At 42.1% G+C, this 24,141-nt stretch overlaps 1 protein-coding gene across 2 annotated transcripts in view; it reads left to right on the top strand.

The window, feature by feature from the left end:
* LOC102224032 (voltage-dependent T-type calcium channel subunit alpha-1H-like) overlaps positions 1–23,646 on the top strand; it is a 187,920-nt gene extending 164,274 nt beyond the window's left edge. The window contains exons 30-35 of one of the 2 annotated variants that reach the window (XM_023333475.1): positions 4,363–4,441; positions 4,745–4,866; positions 9,477–9,746; positions 9,840–9,990; positions 14,132–14,688; positions 20,937–23,646. In XM_023333475.1, coding sequence (XP_023189243.1) covers positions 4,363–4,441; positions 4,745–4,866; positions 9,477–9,746; positions 9,840–9,990; positions 14,132–14,688; positions 20,937–21,620 — 1,863 coding nt within the window. In that variant the 3' untranslated portion in view covers positions 21,621–23,646. The remainder of the gene's footprint in view (positions 1–4,362; positions 4,442–4,744; positions 4,867–9,476; positions 9,747–9,839; positions 9,991–14,131; positions 14,689–20,936) is intronic. The other variant, XM_023333476.1, reaches the window with a different exon arrangement.
* The last annotated feature ends 495 nt before the right edge of the window (positions 23,647–24,141 follow it).

Below are 24,141 nucleotides of genomic sequence, written 5' to 3'. Positions count from 1 at the left end.
AAAAATTATTACAGATGGGCATGTTATTATGTACCTGCATCTTCCTTCTGTGACGATCGAGCGGGGCAAAATTAAGGAGAGGATGCAGAGGAGCGACAACGGAGGGACTAGACTTGAAAGGGCGGGAGGGACAGAAGGCCCTCTGATGACCCTTAGTGCCTCACTGGTGGCAAGCGACAGCTTGAGTGAGCATGATGAGGATTTACATGTCCAGGGTAAACCAATTAATACACTGACCGGAAAAGGGAAAGGACTGCAGTGGCTTTGGTTGCGAAAGCTTTGTGATACTGATAGAACAGTGACTGCGATTAGAGCCAAATAAGCGTCTATCTAATTCGACTCTACGTTTGGGGTATACAGAACAGATTACATCTCTACAAATGCTGAATGCAGCTAGAAACTGTCTGATGGATAGATCTTTCGAGAGACGGGGATTTGATGTTTTCAGAATAGCAGTGAAATGTTCGGTCGAAGCAACGCATTGATCGACTTCGGGAGAGGGCAAGAGGATGAAAGCGAGATTTACGTACTGCCCTTGAAGTATTTTTGTACAGAGTCTGGGAGATATCTTTGAGTATAAATGCGAATAAGGTGCGCTTGATAAGGAAGGGAAGGGTTGGGAGAGGAGGAGAGAACTAATGAGCAGCGTGAAAGAAGAAAGAGAATAGAAGGAAAGAGTCTTACCTAGAGGGGGCACAGGACGGGCGTTGCAAGGGTAAAAGCCAATGAAGGTGGTTGAAGGGCAGGCTGAGGGATGACGGGTGCGGAAGTAAAGGGAACTGAGGACGTGGCGATGACATCTGGAGTCCTGTGGTGCAAGAGAGATGAGAGTGAAGATATGGAGTGCTAGAGAAAGTCCATGGAGGTGACGAGCGAAGATGTGAGGAGGCGCGCTTGGGCGGAAGTAGGGGGATAGAGAGCAATGACCTGAAGAAGGGCGGGAGCATTTGGGATCGAATTTGGGGCATGAGCGGTAAGATTTCGAACTGGATATGAGGAAGGTCCAAGTGAACATGAGGCAGACTGAGAGGAGGCGGGACAGCCCCTGTATTGCTTGGCAGGAGGACCAGAGGACTTGCTGGATCTCTTTCCACTGACGGGAGGTGGCAGGGGGAAGGTTGGAGGAGGAAGGAATGGAGAAGAGTCACCGAGTGGCAAGAGGGCAGCAAACGAGGCAACTTGAGGAAATCGGAGGCCAGAGGTGAGGAAGATGCCTTTAAATCTGAGGATGGAGATAGGGGACAAAGGATCTGGGGGCATGGCCAGATGAGCACTGTGGCGGGTGGGGGAAGAAGTGGGGGGACCAGGGTCCCCAAGAGAAGCAACCGAGGAACTGGGTGGAATATCGAACTCAAAGTCAGACATGGAGAATGCGTGCCAATTTGAGCGCAGCTGGAATGCGGAAGACGCCATAGACAGAGGTCCTTATCAGCAGGAGCTTGGTCGGTGATTGGCCGTGACGTGGCTTGGTCTGGCGTTGATAGGTTGATGACGATGGGTGAGACACACCGATTGGATGATGCAGGTGAGGCCAGAGAGTCTTCCAGTTTGAATTTCCGCTGAGGCTTCATTACTTCAGATTGAGATATTTCTCTTAAAAATACACAAAGAGTGAAAGAATAAAAGTGTGCAATAAAACACAAATGTATTTATTTATATTATACTGGGAACACAGGCCACAGGAAGGAGGTTCAGTCTGCTGGTCAAATTGGGAGAAGTCCAATGAGTTCTGAGATATCGTGGTACAAAGGCTAAAGCCAAGTGTGTCAACACAAGGGTATGAATCTGATACTCTGCCCCCCAAAGCAGGGTAACCAGAAGGTGTCAGCAACACCACCTTGGGATTGTGCCCAAGGAAATAGATCACCACTAAGGCACTTAAGGTTTGTGACCAATGAGAACAAGACTTTATTCCACCAAAAAAATAGTTACATTTTATTGTTCCATGTTTTAAAAGACAATTAGAATTTAAAGAACCACAATGGGAAGGGAAGTTAACAGTAATGAGGCCTACCAGCATGGGAAGGGCAGTCCAAATGTGGGGAACTGGTTCCTAAAACAAATGAATAAATCCAAATAAATCACCCCAAGAACTTGTTAACAGACACTCGATTGTGAAGAAATCCCAACACCTTGCACAGCACACAGGTCCAGTCTCCCTGGATAGCCCCCACCGCCTTCAGCTCTCAGCCTGGAGACAGATGGGTGGGATTAAACAAAGCGAATACAAAAAAAAGAAAGACACTACAATTTAGACATGAACAAGTGCAAAAATGAGGTTATCCCTAACCTCGGACATAACCAGTCATTAAAAATCATTGCTTCAATTGAGTAATCAACAAATCCAAGGCTGCTACCCACAGCAAGGCCGGAGGCCACACAGAACAATAAAATAACCCAAAATAAACACATTTAAACAAAAAGCACAATAAGAAACCAAACAAAACAATTGAGAAAACGAAGCACAAAATAAAAGAAACAAAGCAGCAGGGTCTCCAGCAAACTGCAGCAGTATTATATCTGAAATGAAGTTACAGATTAATAGGTGATTTTGAAAAATGGTTGAAGGTAAAGGAAGCCATTGTCACTTACTAGAGCTGGATGACTCCACCCCGACCAGAGAGCCCCTTTCGGCCCAACAACCGGAGGATCAGCTTGCCAGTACTTTCTATATATAGTTGTCATTTTTTGTGCTATTGAACTGCATGGGTGCGCTAAAACAATACATACCCGTTTTATGTTGCTAAACTGAACTGGGGAGGGTAAATTACAGCCACACCCCAGTACCAAGCAGGAGACTCCAGGCAGTTTCTAAATTTAAACAATTTAAGTTAACCAACTGAAATTGCGGATCTTATACAGGAGGAGAAACATTACTTACTGATGTTAGAGTTATGGCCACTGCAAGCTAACCAAGCGACCTTCCTACTGAAGTGCGACCAAATGCAGGCATAAAGAAAACAGGTGCTCCTCACCCATTATGAGGTAATTAGGTGCCAGGCTTCATCCTACTATACATGGACAAAAGAGAAATTAGCAAAAAGTGTAATAGAAAATACTGTACATATCTGATTCCTTCACATTCAGAAAAAAGATATTTTTAAGCATGTTGGGCAGTGACTCATAACATCTTTATAGCATAGTTAAATACCGACATTGTGAAGCTGAGCTGTGAAGCAGAGAGTGAAAAACAGCAACTCCAGCTCTGATCCTGTCTGACCTTTCCTCACAAAATCCCCTGGTCTTTAAAGCACTTCCCCTCTAACAGCAGTTTCTCATCAGCTCTCTCTCATTAGAAAACACAGTATGAAAATGTTAGCTATGCTAACAATCAGTGGTTACTTCGGGTCAATTTAGCTACCGTACATAGAAAATATTTCTCGGTGGTTTAGAAGCGAGTTTCTGGCTGCAAAATCAAGTAATTCTGCTCATAAAAATTATGTTATTTTTTTTCATCCTTACCTGTGAAAGGTAATGACAATGAATCCAGTTTGTTTTGTAAAACGGTTGAAACAAGCCCACACAGCACATGACTTGGGAGCTCCGATTGCTCTACTGCCACATACAAGATGGCGGCAACATAATGTAGGACTCAGCGCTCAATGAGGCGTCTACTTCATGTCTATGTGTAATATGATCAAGACACAGGTTAAGAAACAGGTAAAATTGAAACTGGACTTTGCACGTATTAAAAGACAAGATTATAAATCTATTTTAGATCTAGCTAAGCTGCTGTCCAGACTTTTTTTTGTCCTTCTCCAAAATTAGATGAGAACTTATGAAGCTTCTTTCCTCTTAGATACAGGAGTCCTCCATGCAGGTAGTCCAAGTCATCAGTGAGGCTCACTAGTGCATGTCATTTTATCCATGATCCCTTCCTGCCTGCCCACGCACAACAATTTCTTTGAAGCACCTTATTGCTGTGAGGGATCAGTCCCTGCTCTTTGCTGAGGTGTCCAAGTATCTTCTCTCCCCCCAACCCCCAGATTCATCTGTCAGTTTTTCTATTACCTTATTAAACATCTCCACTCCTCCTCTGATGAGGCATAGCAAATCAAGAGTGAATTGAGTTAGAATGAACAAGCAACTTTGAAGTTCATCAGGGCTGGATCCATGTTCTGACTTTGCATTTATGTTTTTGTTAAAATGAAGTCTGACTCTATTCCAGATGTTTTCCTGTTAGTTTTTAAAGAAGTCCTAAACATCAGCTGAAAAAGGCTTAGTGGCCTTTGCCTTCTGCTTTATTTCTATATTTGTTGGCGCGTTTGCATCTTTCTCTCTTGATGTTTGCTGTTCATGTCTCACTTTCTGTGTGTCATATCCTTATATATCTGTTTGTGCGTGTCATGTGTCCGTCTATAGGTGGGGAATCTGGGTCTGCTCTTCATGTTGCTGTTCTTCATCTATGCAGCTCTGGGAGTTGAGCTCTTTGGAAAACTGGGTTAGTGTGTGTGTGTGTGTGCGTGTGTGGGCGTGTGTGCGAATTTGTCTGTGTGCACATGTGGTGGTGCACTTGAGTGTGTGCATGCATATAAAACCGGTGTTGAATCGATAATGAGAGTGTGCCTCAGCTGACACTGGTGTCATTTCTGTGAATTGCATAACAAGAACAAATTTTTGTTGACTTGCAAATGTTAATTATGACAATCAGAGCTCCAGTCTACAAAGAACAAATTTTCTTCTCCCTCCTTTCCCTACTTTCCCACATTTATCACCCGTAATGCTTTTTTTTGTCCTCTTTTAGAGTGTTCAGATCTGAACCCTTGTGAGGGTCTTAGTCGGCACGCCACCTTTGACAACTTTGGCATGGCTTTCCTCACGCTCTTCAGGGTTTCCACTGGAGACAACTGGAATGGGATTATGAAGGTTAGATCTGTTTTGCCCCTTTGAGGATTTACGATAAAATGCAGAGTGCATATTTGTAACCATGCACATTTCTGAAAGTGAGGAAGGCGATGCATTACGCAGAGAGCACATCACTGTTTTTATGACAGAATAGGAGCTGCTGACATTGAAGCATGGATAACTCCTCTGACAGACACACACTGTAGATCATGTTCAGTTCAACATCCCCCCCTGTTGGAGAAGGCTTGATTCATCATTCAGATCAACTTCAAAATCCTGAGATTATGATTATGTACAACTGATGCAGACCAGGAAATTGAGATATTCATTCTGGATACCACAGATAAACAGCTCGTAATTTATTTGCTAACATTAAATTTTATTATTTATATCCAGACTATAGTGGGACCACAATCAGTGTATTTTTTTTCTTTCACTGCGGAAAAAGTTACATTTTTATCTGTTTAATGTGGTGACATGATGTGCATCCTTGGTTCAACTTGTTTAAAATAATTTTAACCGAAAGAAAATAAAATACAATTGAATATTCTCTCATTATTATCATTATGATGCCAATTTTTTGACACCACATGTTAAAATGACAGACGTTCATCTGACCTAGAGATCTGGAAGACGACTCTTCTTTGTTCCGCCCCCGCAGCCAATGCACCAATCAACGGCTAACTCCAAACCAGCCCGGTCTGGCCGCCCTATTGCAATCACAACTCTTGCGGTTCCAGGGAGCATGATGGTACCAGGCTGGAAGTGCTAATGCAAAAACGATCAGCCCTGCTTTGAAGCCAGACTGGCCCGGGTCGGTCTGGGTCTGGCTGTGCAGTGCATAAGGGTTGTGTGTAGTTCAAACCTTGTTACCTTCCATGGCTGGGCCCAGCAAGAGATTCACATTCATTAGAAAATCAAGATTCCAGAGTCTAAAGCAAAAGAGCTAAAGCTTCGAATCTAGGCCTACTTGTAAAGGTTTTGTTGGTCCAGCACACTTGGATCAAATGGCTGAATGACCATAGAATAGTCTATTCTATATATTTGAACAAATAATAGACAAAACCAAAAAAATATTTATTTTTAATACAGCAATGTTAACCTAATGAAAAGTATGCTCAAATATTTGCAGGCAATATTTGTTTCGGGGACTGCATTACTGAATCAACTCAGCGTGGCATAAAGGAGGTCACTGAGGTGTTAATAGAATTCAACTTTATTGTCATTGCACTGTCACAAGTACAAGCAACGAGATGTAGTTTGCATCTATCCAGAAGTGCTCTACGAGATATAAATATTTATTTACGGATGTACAAGACTATGTATGTATGGACTATAAGGGGTTATAGCAAGAGATATAGATATTTTGTATAAATATAAATATGGGAGCTATATGCACAGATTATACAAATTATACAGAATATACAAGAATGTTAGGGAATGGATTATAGATAAATAATGGCAGATAAAATTTACAGGTTGTATATGTGTGTGTGAAGAAAACAGTCCGTGATGTGTGTGTGTGTGAGGATAGTCCATGTGTTATTGTTGTATGAGAGGATAGGGGAGTACAGTCCTTATAGTTTATGTTTTATGTCAGGAGGCGTTCAAAAGCGTGACAGCTGTGGGAAAGAAGCTGTTCTGGTGCCTGGTGGTTCTGGTCCATAGGCTTCTGTAACGCCTCCCAGAGGGCAGGAGGGAAAAGAGTGTGTGTGCTGGGTGAGTGGAGTCCTTTGTGATTTCCCCGGCCCTTTTCAAACACCGCTTCTTGTAGATGTCCTTGATGGCAGGGAGCAGTGCCCTGGCGATATACTGGGCAGTTTTCACCACCCTCTGCAGCGCCTGCCGGTCGGAGACAGAGCAGTTCCCGTACCAAGCTGTAATACAGTTGGTGAGGATGCTCTCAATGGTGCAGCGGTAGAAGTTCGTGAGGATCTCTGAGGACAGGTAGTTCTTCCTCAGGGTCCTCATGAAGACGAGGCGCAGGAACTTAAAGGTGTCCACACACTCCACCACTGTCCCCTTAATGTGGATGGGTGGATGTAGGTCAGCGTTCCTCCTGAAGTCCACGATAAGCTCCTTGGTCGTCTCGGTGTTCAGCTGCAGGTTGTTTTTGTCACACCACTCAGCCAGACGGTCTACCTCCTCCCTGTAAGCGGCCTCATCATTATCTCTGATGAGGCCGATCACTGCGGTGTCGTCTGCGAACTTGATGATGGCGTTAGAGCCATGGACAGGTCTGCAGTCGTAGGTGAAGAGGGAGTAGAGGAAGGGACTCATCACACAGCCTTGTGGCACTCCGGTGTTTATGATGATGGTGGATGAGAAGTGGTTGTCCAGCCGGACATGTTGAGGTCGACTGGTCAGGAAGTCGAGCAACCAGTTACACATGAGTGGACTGATGCCGAGGTCTGTGAGTTTGGTAATGAGTTGTGATGGGATGACAGTGTTGAATGCTGAACTAAAATCTAAGAACAGCAGTCTGGCGTAAGTGTTCTTACTGTCCAGGTCAGAAAGGACAGAGTGTAGCGACTGCACTCTGACTGCACTCTATAGAGACTGCGTCCTCTGTGCTCCTGTTCTGCCTGTATGCAAATTGGTGGGGGTCTAGTGTGGGGGGGGAGACAGGATCTGAGGTGTGCTAGGACCAGCCGCTCCAAGCACTTGGTAATGATGGGGGTAAGGGCTACCGGGCGGTAGTCATTGAGTCTGGTTGGGTTAGGATTCTTGGGGATTGGGACGATGGAGGTAGACTTGAAGCAGGTCGGTACCACAGCGCGGGCCAGGGACAGGTTGAAGATGTCCGTCAGCACTCCTGCCAGCTCCCCAGAGCACGTTCTGAGGACACGTCCAGGTATGCCATCAGGACCCGCACCCTTGTGGGATTTAATCCTGCTCAGAGCTGCTCCTACATCAGTGGGGAGGAAAGTCAGTGGCTGTTGGCCTGGGGTGGTAGCTGCTTTGGTTGCAGTTGTGGTATTCCCTCTCTCAAAATGAGCATAGAAGTTGTTAAGTTCGTTGATGAAGGAGACATCAGTAGAAGCGGGGGTAGTATTGGGGTTCTTGTAGTCTGTGAGAATCTGAAGGCCTTGCCACATACGTCGGGGGTTGGCGTTAGAAGAATGATCCTCCACCTTCCTTTTGTAGTGGTGTTTGGCCTTCTTGATTCCCTTCTTCAGCTCAGCCCTGGCTGCACTGTAAGTCTGTGCATCCCCTGACCTGAAGGCGATGTTGCGGGCCGTCAGCAGGAGACGAACGTATCGGTTCATCCAGGGTTTCTGGTTGGGGTACATGGTAATGCGTTTGCAGGTGGTGACACGTTCTATGGTGGTGGAAATATGGTTCAGTACAGATGAGGCGTACTGATCCAAGTCTGTATGGTGGAAAATAGTCCAATCTGTATTCCTGAACCGGTCCTGGAGCACAGCGTCTGAGCCCTCTGGCCACACCTTTACTGTCCTCACGGTAGGTTTCACACGTTGGATGAGTGGTAAGTACCGAGGTGTGAGGAACAGGGAGAGATGGTCTGATTGTCCGATGTTGGGGAGGGGTGTCACATTGTAGGCTCCAGCCAGATTGGAGTAGACATGGTCCAGGGTCTTGTCTCCTCTGGTGTGGCAGGAGACATGTTCGTGGAATCTGGGAAGAACTGTCTTCAAGTTGGAGTGATTGAAATCACCTGCAACAATAAAAGCAGCCTCGGGGTATTTGGTTTGGTGTTTGCTAATAGTCGCATAGAGTTCTTTCATACCTAGCATGGCATTAGCATCCGGGGGGGTGTACACGGCAGTGAGGATGATCGAGGTGAATTCCCTTGGGAGGTACTAAGGTCTGCATTTGACCATTAAAAACTCCACATTCTGTGAGCAGTGACTCTCGGTAGTAGCAGAGTCTGTGCACCAAGCTTTGTTAATATAAATGCACAAACCTCCACCTCTGGTCGTGCTGGAGTCATCTGCTGTCCTGTCGGCTTGGTGTGTGTGGCGTCCACTTAGCTGGATAGCATTGTCTGGGCAGCTGTTGTTTAGCCATGTTTTGGTGAAAAACATGACATTTGAGTCCATAATCTGTCTGTCACTCGTGATGGATAGTCATAACTCGTCCATTTTATTAGCCAGAGAACGGACATTGGCGAGGAAAATGCTGGGTAATGGGAGCCGATGTGGTGTTAGCTTTAGCCTAGCTCGCACCCCTCCACGCTTACCCCGCCTTTGTTTACGTTCTCGTCGCGGCCTGCGTACCCTTCCACCCGGCCGGGAGAAGTGAGCAGCCTCCGGTGTTCTGGAGATCTCTGGGATGAGTCGGAGATCGGCGATCATAGAGTCAAAATTGTAGCTCCAAAGGTCCAGAAGTTCGTGTCTGCTGTAGTGCAGCAAAGCTGTGCAATTCCGAAAAAAAGTCCAGTCATGAATAGATAAAAAACCACTAAAGAGCAGATTCTGGAGAGACGCTGAGACTCGCGTTGTTCACGCGCCGCCATCTTGGTCAATATCAACATGTTTAATGAATTTATATAACATGAGCTTACTATTTTAAATTACTGAAATGAATGTCTCAATGATCTATTTTTTATTGAGATGGTCCTCAGTTTGTTTCATTATCCTCTCCTACTTTCTTGCCTCTTTGTTCAGGACACACTGCGAGAGTGCCGTCCAAACGATCGCCACTGCCTCAACTACCTGCCCTTGATCTCCCCTGTCTACTTTGTTACCTTTGTCCTCACGGCCCAGTTCGTTTTGGTCAACGTGGTGGTCGCCGTTCTGATGAAGCACCTGGAAGAAAGCAATAAGGAGGCTCAGCTGGAGGAAATGGAGGAGAGGAAAGAGAGGGAAAGGGAGGAGGTGGCCCGGCGTCTCAGCTGCACATCGGAGTTAGAGATGAACATGGACACACCTGTCCAGGTAACATCCAGGTTCCCTGGATATAGTTGGTGAAAGACATTGGGGCCAACTACCAATAGTTACAGTGACAGAGGCATTGATCTCATCGGCCAGGTACAAGTGGAAGACAAGGAATGTTCCCATGGAAACCTGAGGCGAATGGGACGAATACTGTCTCTCCCCAACGACACTTGCGTCCCGCCTCTCAGATTCTCCTCTTACACTCCCATTGGCCACGAGTCCATCTGCAGCTACAGCTACTCAGGTAATTAGTTTTTTTATGGCAGCCTAAATTGTGAAAGAGCATTTAGAGGCCTCCAGCCACTACAAGGACCCAAGATCATTGCTTCTGTAGACAGCTTAGATGTAACAGGAAAGACCATCATTGTAGACGTAAAGAGGTATTTAAGTGATTTTTAAGATTCAGGACACAATATTCATATTTATTCCATCTAAGTTTATATTTTAAATAAATTTCAGAACCCTGGGTTGTTTTGAGTTGTTTTTGTGTTTTGATTATGTCATTCTAGCCCTTTCATGCATAGTGGTCACTACAGTGGACAGCTATCTAAAAGCCATTTTCTTGTGCTGCCTGTGGATTTTTATGTTATAAATGCACACAGACCACTGAAGTGGACACTAATGCATCATAAAATATACCATCAACTACTGGCCATCAGCTGCAAATGCAAGAAATTATTTTCGTTAAATACAATATGGCCGACAGACAAAAGAGCATGAGAACCGACCCGGTCCCTCCTTCTACTGTAGACGACTCTTGCAAGTAAAAGAAATATTGTGACATCAGATAACCCCTAAGGAACAATACAACTGATGTATTTTTCAAATAACAACTTTGTATTTGGACAAAATTACAATTGATCACATAAAAAAAAAAAATAAAAAAAAAAATATTTTTACAAAACAAATTTCATACCGTTTTTATGCCTTAAGAAATTTTTTTTTAAAAATGGAAAAAAAAATCTGACACAAAGGATCATAATTCATGCATGAAAGGGTTAATACCATTGTTTCTTAGTTCCTTATTTTTGATTAGATCAACCTTGTGTCTGCTTTACTTTAGTTCAGCCATTTCTCAATGATTATAGTTTATTATGTTTATTGATTCCTTGTATCTAGTCATAAGTTACTCTTAGATTAGTTGTCCTAGTTTCCCTGTTGTGTGCTCTCCCTTGCCCCCATTCTATTTTTGGTTACAAAAAGTGATTTTTCTTCAATTTGCTAAGTAATGTTTATTAAAATGTTAGTTGGATCTTATGACAATATTTTACCCCGTGTGTAACATTTTGTGTTAGAGAAAAACACAAAATTAAAAATTAAAATTTCTACAACCAAAACTTACTTTTAAAGTTGAGAGGAAGTGTGTTTAGTTCTACCTATTGTTCCAATGTTTTGTTCTTAAAAGCCCCAAATTCATATGATCTCCATTTCCATAATAAGTGTATGTATACCTTTGGAGACTCCTGGAGACCTATAAGTGCTCTTTGTTAGGAATCTAAACTCAGATTAAAATGTCAAAACTGTAGAACTTTTCTGCCAATTAGCTTAAAATTAATGTCTAAATAACACATTAGGAATCAATGTTCAGACATTAAGTCAATGCTAAATGGTTCATACTTAAGGTTGAACTCTACAGGCTCTGTTCTGCCAATGAAAGCCTTCAAGGACATTGCCGTAGGAGTGTTTGTATGTGTTAATGTAAAACAGGGAGGTGAAAGGATGTTAAAATGTGCGCACACAAGTACTGAAAGTTCCAACCTTGACTACTACACAGGCACAAAGTCGTCTTTAGTGTGGAATGATTAGTAACGTTGGTGGCTCAGAAGGTTAAGTGTGCAATCAATAAGAGGATCTTTGGTCCACTTCCAACTTGGTATTTGGTTTTACATTGAAATATGAGCTAGATGTTCACTTAATGTCTCTGAGCAAAGTAGCTAATGGAAAACAAAATACTCTTTCTTTTAAACCAATAGAACGGAATTTGGAGTGTCTTCTTTACCTGTTGTTTCTCTGTAGACTACCTGTGGTACTCAGATGAATTCAAATGTCTGTAAACTATAGAAACCCTTATAAATAACAAACAAATATAGCATTAACAGTATAAATTCAGTTCCTGAAGACAAATCATGTTTCTGTGTGCATGGTTTGAGTTCAGACTGGTGTCAATGTTCTGTGTGAATCAGGATTTCGGCTCAAATGAGTACATGAGTATTTTAAATCAACAAAGCTTTCTTTTTTATCTGAGAATTTTGAACCATACTAAGTAGTAAAAGGCTGCTATAAATTAATGACCTTCAGGGCAAATTTTCTCTACCTCATGTAGAAAGATCTCCCTAATAGTTCCTGTTGAGGATAAAAGGGTTGTCTGCTTTGTTTCTATTACATAAAACTCTGTTTCTCTTCTGTCTTGATTAGTCTCTTCTAACCTTTTCATTCTGACTTTTATGAATGTAAATATTGCCAAAATAACAGAATGGGCATCCTGCTAGTAGAGCTTTTAAAATTGCTGTCCCATTGTGTGTTGTTTCAAAAGGAATATAAGTCATTTTTTATTTTATTGTTTTTATTCTTTGTACTTTAAATAAGCTGCTTTCCTTGTTTTATATTTTTATCGATCTTTGAGATCCTAGCAGCTAAATAAAGATGGATCCAGCTTTTGTTGCAGGTTGCAAGTCTTTTAGGTTGTTTCTATTACACTGTAAAAAGTGTATTTGGGTTGCAATTCGTTTTATGGACTTATTTATATTAATCTCACTTAATTCTTTTGCTTTAGTTGTGACAACTTGCTTTTTTTTGTTCAGTTAACTTAAAAGTTACAAATCTTTAAAGGAACTTTTTACTTTGACTTTACTTGAAACAATTAAGTTCAATGTCATGTTCGTATCCTTCATCTGACCAACTCAATATATTATGATCATCCAACTCAATGAATTAAGTTATAAAAAACTTTGCAAATTGTGTTTAACATGACAAATTTAAGTAATTCTTACTCAAATCATTATTTTTTCCTAATAAATAATTCAAATCTCTTTGACTTAATTCTACCAAAGGTCAACTCAAACTTTTAAGTTGTTTCAAACTAAAACACTAAAATATCCAAAATGACATTATCACTCACATTGTACCTAAAATACAGCTTGAATTTAAATTATTTTAAATTATGTTTTAAAATGGTTTTTTTTTCAAAGTAATTCAATTAAGTTTATCCAACTTAATTTATTTAGTTGGTTTACCTTGACAAATCTAAGTCAGTCTTACTCAAATCATTTAGTTTACTTCAGATAAAGAAGTAAACTAATAAAGGATGACTCTTAAATGTTTTTTTGGCTCAGGCAGTCTTTCTTTGAGAGTAGTTAGACAGTAAAGTGAGTAAGGAATGAGAGGGAAGACATGCAGCAAAGGTCATCATGCTGGGAATCCAACCTGCGTCGGCCGCATCAAGGACTGAGGCCTCCTTATGTCTCTTATGTTGTGCTCTATCCCTGCACCACCACAGCACCTGGTTGGTACAGGATCTGTCCCTGATGAAGCTTGAGTCATGAGGATATGAATACAGCATTGAACTTAATTGTTTCAAGAAAAGTCAAAGTAAAAAGTTCCTTTAAGTTAAAGATTTGTAACTTGTAGCTAATCGAATACATAAAAGTTGTAATAATTAAGCAAAAGAATTAAGTGAGATTCATGTAAATAAGTCCATAAGATGAACTGCAGCCCATATACACTTTCTAAAGTGTTCTCTAAATAGTATATTTTTAGAGTACATTTTTTAGAGTGCACCTTTATCAGTTTTCTTGCTGAACAGCTTGATGATGGATGGATGCATTTTGAAAACTGCAATATAAGATCCCTGTAAAATATGTAACTGTAATTTCACAATATTGGAAATATTTTAAAGGGTATAAATATCTTTGCAAAACACTAATAAAGAAGTTAAAAATAATTTGGAATACTGCACACTGCAAAAACACAAAATCTTACAAAGTATTTTTTGTCTAGGTTCTAGTGCAAATATCTTTGCACACTTGAGTAAAGACAAAGATAACTTGCAAGTAAATTTTCAGCAAAATATGGGAGCTTGTTTTGAGTGAATAATTCCTTAATATTAATGAAGAAATATTAGTTTCATTGGCAGCTTATTTCACATAAAACATGGGAAAAAGGTCTTGTTATAAGTGAAAAAATCTACCAGTGGAACTGGTACTTTTTATCAATGTTCAAGAATTATTGACTTAAAGCAAGCACCTACATCTTGCTGAAAAGTTACTTTGTAAGTTAGTTGGATCCTATTTCAAGTTTACAAAGATATTTGCACTAGAAAGCCAAAGTACTTGATAAGATTTTGTGTTTTTGCAGTGTATGTCTGATTCTTGGGTCATTTTCTACAGGCTCCATGTCCTCTCTGGGTTCCAGTGCAGGCAACTCTCTGCTGCAGGTTCCAGGAGCTCTTCCTGCAATCAGCCACGCTTCACTGGGCTCTAAACATAGCCCCAGGCCCATCATCTGGCTCAGCACCTCCCAAAACATCGACAGGCAGTCTGTACACAGACTCAGTCCGGCTGACAGCATGGAGGGCCACAGGCTCAGTTCAGCTCAGCGGACAAATAGGCACAGACTGAGCTCAGCTCACAGTATAGATGGATATAGATTCAGTCCAACCCGTCGACTGAACAGACACAGACTCAGCTCCACTCACAGTATGGATGGATACAGGCTGAACCCCGATCTGATCGCAGACCGGCCGAAGCTGCAGTCCAGCCACAGCATGGAGAGATGTCCGTCTGTCAGGCTGAGTCCTACAGAAGGAGAGAGCAGACGTTCATGCTGGCTAAGTCCTGAAGAGAGTATGGACAGAAACAAGCTCAGTCCCACCTATGTTCCAGAAAGTTCCATCCTAAAGAAACCAGCATCCTTCCGCTCTGCAGGCAAACAGTTAAGGAGACAGGTACGTCATTTTCTGCTGCTCTCTCTTATTAAAGTCATATTTTAGTTCTTCACTGATGCACAGAAATTTTACATTTCATGAAAGAAACGAAATCCATTAAAAATGCTTAAGCTTTAGGCTGTGATTAAACTATTCTTTGCAACAAGGCTTTCCAATTTCTGAAGAAATTGCTGAAAGTGCCTGGCTTTTGTCCCTTGCTCACTGTTGCAATGTTTGAGCTCAATCTATCAAAGCTCTGCGTTTCGCCTGCCATGGCAGGGTTAAACATAGCATTGCATTTGACTCTGACTAAAGACCTACTCACACTTCCTCACCCTGCATATTTTAAGTCTTTTCCTGCTCAAACCTGGTTCAAATGAACGAATTGGACATGAAGGCTGTAAAAGACTTCTTAATCACACTAATATTCCAGAAACAGGAAGATGCACCTCAAAGACCAGAGTTTAAAATGTCACTGAAACAGTAAATCCACTTACATGATTTTAAAAGTTGAACTACTGTGCTTTCATTCTGTGAACACAAAAGCTTTTAATAATAAATATGTATCACATACTACTATAAATTCCACAGCATTGCAGAGTGTTTCTGTTTTCATGTGTCAAATTGGGTTAAATGCCAGGGCCATCTTGTGATGTAATGAGGGTAAGTCAAACCTGTTGTTGCGCAACACCCCCCCTCCCCCTCCTTTCTCTACTCTCTCACTCTCCTACTTCCTCTTCTGAGAGGGGAGATGTGCTACCAGCTCTCCTTCTATCGGGTTAATTGAGTTTCCTAAATCTGCTGGGATTTACCCTGTCCAGAACTGAAGTAAACTCTGTTTAAGCTGGTTTCGAGAAACGATTCGCCTGGTTTCTGACGGCCTCCATCCAGGTGTCCCACCCTTCTTCCCCCTGTGAATTAGCCAGACTGAGCAGCCTGCAGCCAACTAGTTTCACAGAGCACACCTGTTAACGGTCGCTCCTTCTCTATTTTACAACTTGCATTTGTTATTGAACCAGGTAGGTTTTAGTGACTCGGGCGAGTCCCAAGGATGATGTTTTACATATGGGCTACCAGCAACCTAAAAACATTTTCCACTTCTTCCTCTCCAGACTCAAACATCATAGCTATTTTACAACCATCAAAGAACTTTAAGGTGACTCATTAACTGAATGTCCACAACATCTTTTAGATTTTCTTTATGCTAAATATTTTATTAGTAAGGCAGTTTTGCAAGGGTCAGTACAGCTTAATTCAGTAGCAGAAATAATCAAATAAGTAAAATCAATCATCTAGTCTATCTTTCCCTAATTCTGACACTGAGAACTAAAAAAGGGAACCTTTGAGAGAGACGGACGGAGTTTGACATTTCGAACCCCAGACCTGGCCTGATGATGAAGAAGGTATTGCAGCAGGAGGAGGAAGTTGATCGGCGAAGGCAGGGATCTCTGCAGGTCTGATGAGCTCCTTCTCCGCATGGATGATGAGGTCACACAGGACTTGCAGGAAGGAAGGCACCAGTTCTTCTTCTTTGCCTTTGTTCTTTGTCTTTGCCTTTATCTTCATCTTTGTCTTTGGGGTCTGAACCCAGCCGATGAGAGAAGTGCGATTTGAAGCCACAGGTTGTGGGCCTGATGGGTTGGTCCCCATGCGCAGGACAGTCTTCGGCTCTGTGGCCCCAGCTCTTCTTCAGCTGCAGAGTTCTTTGTCCATCTCGATCTTGGCTCGAAGCTGCCTGGAGGATCCAACCAAAGGTTCCTCTTTTGCACCCACCTTTTATAGGGTTTATCCACCCTTTTGGTGTGTTTGCATTGGCTAGCACTGTTGCTGTGCTTGTTTCATTGGCTGTCTGCTCAGACAGATGATCTCATATCCATCACTGTCTTAGAGACATTTCCTGATGTCTGTGCTAATGTCTCAGGGTTGATCAACCTCCTACAGGGGTTGGACAATGAAACTGAAACACCTGGCTTTAGACCACAATAACTTATTAGTATGGTGTAGGGCCTCCTTTTGCGGCCAATACAGCGTCAATTCGTCTTGGGAATGACATATACAAGTCCTGCACAGTGGTCAGAGGGATTTTAAGCCATTCTTCTTGCAGGATAGTGGCCAGGTCACGACGTGATGCTGGTGGAGGAAAATGTTTCCTGATTCGCTCCTCCAAAACACCCCAAAGTGGCTCAATAATATTTAGATTTGGTGACTGTGCAGGCCATGGGAGATGTTCAGCTTCATTTTCATATTCATCAAACCAATCTTTCACCAGTCTTGCTGTGTGTATTGGTGCATTGTCATCCTGATACACGGCACTGCCTTCAGGTCCTCCAGAATGGTTCGGTAGTCCTTGGCAGTGACGCGCCCATCTAGCACAAGTATGGCGCCAAGGGAATGCCATGATATGGCAGCCCAAACCATCACTGATCCACCCCCATGCTTCACTCTGGGCATGCAACAGTCTGGGTGGTACGCCTCTTTGGGGCTTCTCCACACCGTAACTCTCCCGGATGTGGGGAAAACAGTAAAGATGGACTCCTCAGAGAACAATACATGTTTCACATTGTCCACAGCCCAAGATTTGTGCTCCTTGCACCATTGAAACCGACGTTTGCCATTGGCACGAGTGACCAAAGGTTTGGCTATAGCAGCCCGGCCGTGTATATTGACCCTGTGGAGCTCCCGACGGACAGTTTCGGTGGAAACAGGAGAGTTGGGGTGCACATTTAATTCTGCCGTGATTTGGGGCAGCTGTGGTTTTATGTTTTTTGGATACAATCCGGGTTAGCACCCGAACATCCCTTTCAGACAGCTTCCTCTTGCGTCCACAGTTAATCCTGTTGGATGTGGTTCGTCCTTCTTGGTGGTATGCTGACATTACCCTGGATACCGTGGCTCTTGATACATCACAAAGACTTGCTGTCTTGGTCACAGATGCGCCAGCAAGACGTGCACCAACAATTTGTCCTCTTTCGAACTCTGGTATGTCACCCATAATGTTGTGTGCATTGCAATATTTTGAGCAAAACTGGGCTCTTACCCTGCTAATTGGACCTTCACACTCTGCTCTTATTGGTTCAATGTGGAATTAATGAAGATTGGCCACCAGGCTGGTCCAATTTAGCCATGGTTGGTCCAATTTAGCCATGAAACCTCCCACACTAAAATGAGAGGTGTTTCAGTTTCATTGTCCAACCCCTGTATGTCCATTGCCTGCACGACCTTTTCTCTGAAACGTTTACGTTGTTCAACAATCTGTTTCCAAATAAGGTGCTGATCATCTCTGCTCTCCTGTTAGTTCCCCTTTTCCCCTTAACCTTTCACCTTTCACCTACCATCTACCTCCAACATATCAATGATGTTTAATTGCAGTTACACCTTTTTACCATTTCAAGTTCAATGTCAAAATCACATTTATATCACATTTATTTTCTTTAGCTTCTCTGATTTAGCATTCATTTATAATTTTATAACCATAACTTATTAATTATCCTTATTATAATCTTAATGTGAGTTATTACAGATGTTTTTCTGAAAAGAAACTAAGAATAATCCATGATTCTAATTATTGGATACCAAAGTTACGGTTACTTATTTTTCTTGTAAGTGTTCCCACAAACGTAAATGTAAGTATTATTACAAGTAAACCAATATTAATATAAGTGTTTGAATCTTATCAAATTACTCAAAATGTTTAGATTTTCTTCTTTAAAACGTTCATGCTTTGAAATAAGGAATAGTCTCAGCTATTTTTATAAATCTGCAGGCTGGAAACTTACTTCCTCTTTTTCCAGGAAACCTGCTCTTCCTGTTTCATGACTCGCTCTGACTGACTGACTGTGATTTATTATGATTAGATAGAAAAAAGTTGAATTAAAGCAAAGTTTGCAGGAGACAAAAACAACACACACAACCAGATTTATTTTATTGACACTTAAGTCTACTGTTGGGCCTAGATGTCACTTGAGTGATTCATTTTAAAGATAACTTTATTTATTATTACTTAAATCTCCAGCATGGGGAAGTGGGATGAGCTTGGGTTTTCTTGACAGGGGATAACACAGGAATGTTGGTGGCCCATGAAATTAATGATGAACACGTTTTGAGATATTTTTAGTAATAAGAATAATTGTGAATTTCAATAGAAAACGTTATAAGTAAGGGAAAACAGAACAGTTAGAAAACAACTATTGATACCATTTAAAAATGTTTAAAAATGACTAGACACATCTTCAATAAATACTATCTGAGGGAGTTGTAGCCAAAATGTAGAAATGTTCAACATAGGAAATGATTGAAAGAATGTTAGGGTTGTGTAGTTAAATTTGCTGTTAGTAATTACTTCAAGTGAACTTATTGCTTTACACTTCTGTTAAGGTGCCCATGTTTTGTTAAATTAGTTTTTATATGTACATATGTATGATAAACTTATTGTCAGTAAATTGGTTTTGATAAAGTTATGAATAAATCATGTATTTTATGTAATTTGCTTGAGGTTTGTAATTGAAAGAAAAAAATAGTGGCTGGTGAAATGTCTGAGTGGCCAGTAATAATTTCCACCCCCGAGTGTAACTCTATTTATTTGAGACATATTGTTCAGGAAGCAAAAATAATTGTTTCTGGGGAGGAAGGGTCTGACAGTAAAGGGTCGGAGCTAAATGGTAATAAACAGATCTATGAATAATTTATTTCTGCATGTGTTCCAACATATGAATGTTCTAAGCATGGTGTTCAGTCACTAGCCTTGATAGTCCTCCTATTTTCACATCTTGCGCTTGATTTTTCTACTTCTGATAACTGTATAGTATTTCCATAATCATTTACAGTGCAGAGAGATTATCAGTTAACGTCACGGTGTGTGTGTACTGTATGTTTCCTGCAGAAAGAAAACAACCATATTTTATTCTAATTATTTGAAGTATTCACATTTTTGTAATCCAAACTTTTTACTTAGCTGTGAAATTAGATCCCTTTGGATCTCACCATTGTCAACACTAGTTGTCATGGTTTTACTATCAATGTTTTACAATTAATAGTAAAATATTAGGTCCCTTTTTCAGATTCTTTGTATGATTGTGTCATGTTTCTGACCACCAATATTCCTGACTCAATGCAAAGCAATGTGACACACAATAAATCACATGATGTCCAGTCCAGTAAAGTCCAAAGAACTAGGAAAGAAGTCTAACACTAGACATAAGGAACATAATTAAACTAGAGTTATGAAAAGTAACAGACACAAGAAGCAAACGAGGAATCACTAGTAAAGGACTAACTAAGGTAAAACAGAGAGTTTTACTGATAATTTGCAGGTAATTTGTCATTCTAATTAGCAGGTAGGCACATGAACATGATGCACGGTTCAAAAATAATAAATATATTTAAGGCAATAGCCTGCCACTCTTTGTATTGGGTTAAAATTACCAAGAGATAGATTATAATGAAGGTAAAACAGAAACAGGACTGATCTAATGAAAGAAAGAAAATAAGGAACACAGAATAACAATTAGACTAAAATCAATAAGGCAAAGACCAATCTCCAAAACAATTAAAAAAAACAGGACCTGACATATATTTTGTCTGAAATTGCAGCTTCAGAAAAATGTCATTTTATACATTCATTCAAGCAGACATTTATGGGGAGAACAGTTTGTGTAGACCAGGGTCACTCAGGTCCAGTCTTCAAGAGCCTGCAACATTTAGACACATCCTTCCTCCAACAGACCTGACCAGGATCAGCTCTGAACAGGCCTGTTAACGAGCCGTTCATTTGATTCAGGTGTCGGAGAAGGGAAGCATCTGAACGTTGCAGGATGGTAGCTCTGGAGGACTGGACTTGAGCAACCCTGTACAGTGTACAGGGTGCTACAACAGCGACCCTGTTGTAACACCTTACAAAATGGATGGATCCACTTCTCATCATTTTTTTAAAGGATTTTTGACATATTTGCTAGTTACACACACAACATAATTTTTGCATCATTGTTTTTGTGGACAAAATGTATAATTGTTTTGATTAAAACTTCATGCTTAAAGAACTTAGTTTTGAATAGTATCCAACCCTATGCAAAACAGAAAATATGAAAATGGTCAGAAAATATTTTAATTAGTATTTATTTATATCCTTTTCTACAGATGCTTGACAAGTATGAAGAAGCATAGATAGCTTTTTAAGATAGTGATGTGATAACTTAGTGAGTTTATTTCATTATATGTGTGTGGGGGGGCGGGGGGGTTGTGTGTGCATGTGTGTGTTTGTTGTTTTGTCCCAGGCGGCTGTGCGCTGTGACTCCCTGGACCAGAGTGGCTCAGCTGATGACCTGGCAGAGACCTGCTTCACTGAGCCCCCGGCCGCCTCCTCTACGCCGTGCCAGAGATCGTCCAGCGTGCACACACTGAAATACACTCACCCCCAGAGGGTGATCTCCTGCAAGAGCCACAGCCGGAGCCACAGTGAGACCACCACCCATGAACACGTACCTGAGCAGGCCAGCTGTGGCTTGCAGCCAGACACAGAGGCAGAAAAGAGGCCTGTCAGCCCTCAGGGCCCATCCAGTTTGAAGGTCACCAGCACTGAATCCATCCTTTCTGCTCCACTGCTTAACCACAGAGCGGCCGGGTCAGACCCCGCCCCCACGCTGGATGATGCTGATGAGGAGGTCGATGGTATGAACGGTTCGGTCACTCAGCCTGCTGCCGTTCCGAGTCTCGGGGAGCAGCGGAGTCGCCTCAGTCACACGGCTTCGCCCGTCTCAGGCAGGAGCAGGAAGCACCGGATGAGCCCACCGCCGGGTGACGAGCCGGTCACTGAGGCCACACAGTTTCTAGACAGTAGTTTTGAGCTGAGGAGGCGGACTCTGTCGTTTGATGCCACCACCGTCTCTCCTAACCAGCAGGAGGGCAGCTCTGTGGAGGACATAAAACCAGAGCCAAACATTCTGCTGAACTTCTCATGAGAGGCACAAAAGCTTCAGACTGAAGCAGGAGTGTTTCCTGCTGTTTCCTCCTTCCTATTAGATTTTCACAGTGTGTGAAAAGAAGTCATGATGTGTGTACAATTGAAGAAATCTAAGGACTGTTTGTGCTTCAAGCACACAAAAATGCATATGTAAAAGAGAAGTTTCTTTTTCTTCTATCATAATCTTAGCTTTAGTTCAGGCACAGTAGCGGCCCGGCTGTATTTACAACCTTCCTGTTGCTTGCTCTCCTGCTGTTGCCATTAGTCATCCTTTCTCTACAAGCCTAGGCCAGAACACAACACAAAGATTGTGATGCTTATTATATACAGTGCCTTACAAGAGTATTTTCAACTTTTCCGCATGTGGTGTTACAAAAACAAACTACAGTGTAGTTTGTTTGAAAGTAAAGTGTCATTTTACTTTGTGGAGTAAAGTATGCTGTGGGAGAGCATCATGCATGATGCTCCTGCCACCATGTTCCAAAGTGTGGAAAGTTTATTTATATGCTCTTTATTTCCCACCACAAATAAATTTTGTTGGCCAAATAGTGAACTATTAGTCTTACTTGACCAGAGCACTGTTTTTCCTCATTTGCTGTATCATCTTCATCACTTGTTGCAAAATGGAAGTATGACTTCTTACTGCTCTCTTAAACACAGTCTTTCTCCCACCAGAGCTGTGGATCTTTGCAGCTCCTCCAGAGTTGCTGTTGGCCTCTTTGCTCCTTCTCTCAATGCTCTCCTTCAAACCACTCCATAATTTGTACCTGTTTGCTGTAATCTTTGTGATGCTGGTGTTCCAACTAATGTTCTCCAACAAATCTGCTTCTCAGAGCAGTGAATTCTGATGAAGTTATCTGCAAGTGGACACTATTTACCTGTCAGATGATTGCTGGGGGATGACTTGTTGCAATGGGTTTCATTAATTAAAAAAAACTGAGTACAAAAGCATGCAATATTTTTCATATTTTCATAATTAAGAAGTTTGCTTTTAAAGTCACTGGTAGCCTTTATGCAACAGTAGCTTCATAGGAAGAAGGGCAGAGAGAAGAGGAGGAGATATGCAGCAAATGACCCAGACAGGGTCATGGAACCAGGGACCACTGAGCTGAGGACCAGAGCCTCTGAGTGGTCTACCAGCAAGTGGTCCCCCAACTAAGAAGATTATGAATCACTTTAGCTTCATTGTTATGTATGACTTTGTGTTGGACTGTCAAACAGACTCCCAATCAAATACATTGAAAGACAGTATGTGGTTTTGAATAAATGTGGAAAAATACATAAGATTTAAATACTTTTGCAAGGCACTGTATTTTCAGAAGTCTATGATTTTATTTTAATTAGATATGCATCAAGAGACCAAAACGACTTATTAGGTATAATCCAAGTCAAAGCAATATATATGTTTGTGACTTTGTCACATTTGAGAAACTTAAACCCCAAAAAGATCATTTCTAGTTGATACTAGTCTGTTGTTCAAAGTTGCAGTATGTAACTTTTATGATTTTTTTAATATATGTATTTGTTGAAACTGTTACTATGTCATGACTGTATGGTGCGAAACAGACAAGCTGTGAGAAAAATCAAGCTCCTGTGCCTTCTCCCAGTGTCAACTAGAAACAACCAGTCAGAACCAGGAGGTGGGTATCAGCGCTGTCAATCACCTCTCTGTGTGCTGCTGCTCATCCTCCCTCCCTGTTACCCCCTTGCTATCTGCTAAACCACAGCTAGCATAGCCAGTTGTGAATGCTAAGGCTAGTTAGCATGGCAACGAAAACAGCAGATAGACAGTTCTTCTGTAATGTAAGTTGTTTCTCTGCCATTATCACATTTAGCAGCGAGTACATGTGGTGATTCATAGCGCTAATACCCTCTTCCTGGCTCTGATTGCTTCCTTTTGGTCAGGAATGGTGCATTTCTTCAGATGGCAATCTGAAGAAATGCCATCACCTCCACCTCAGGGAGGAGGTGGAGGAAATTGATCTTTTCACAGATGATCTGTCTCGCGGCAACCCTCGAACCCGTTGGTGGACACCTTCGGTGAGGGATGCCGTCAGGCTGAAGAAGGAGTCCTATCGGGCCTTTTTGGCCTGTGGGACTCCGGAAGCAGCTGATGGGTACCGGCGGGCGAAGCGGCATGCGGCTCGGGCGGTTGCTGAGGCAAAAACTCGGGCATGGGAGGAGTTTGGAGAGGCCATGGAGAAAGACTTCCGTACGGCTTCGAGGCGATTCTGGTCCACCATCCGGCGTCTCAGGGGGGGAAGCGGTGCAGCACCAACACTGTTTATAGTGGGGATGGTGTGCTGCTGACCTCTACTCGGGACGTTGTGGGCCGGTGGGCAGAGTACTTCGAAGACCTCCTCAATCCCACCAACATGCCTTCCACTGAGGAAGCGGAGCCTGGGGACTCTGGGTTGGGCTCTCCAATCTCTGGGGATGAGGTCGCCGAGGTGGTTAAAAAGCTCCTCGGTGGCAGGGCCCCGGGGGTGGATGAGATCCGCCCGGAGTTCCTTAAGTCT

Source organism: Xiphophorus maculatus, chromosome 5 (assembly GCF_002775205.1).
Source record: "Xiphophorus maculatus strain JP 163 A chromosome 5, X_maculatus-5.0-male, whole genome shotgun sequence".
NCBI lineage: Eukaryota > Metazoa > Chordata > Actinopteri > Cyprinodontiformes > Poeciliidae > Xiphophorus > Xiphophorus maculatus.
The sequence above is the reverse complement of the archived record's forward strand: the minus strand, read 5'-3'. Positions and strand labels throughout refer to the sequence as shown.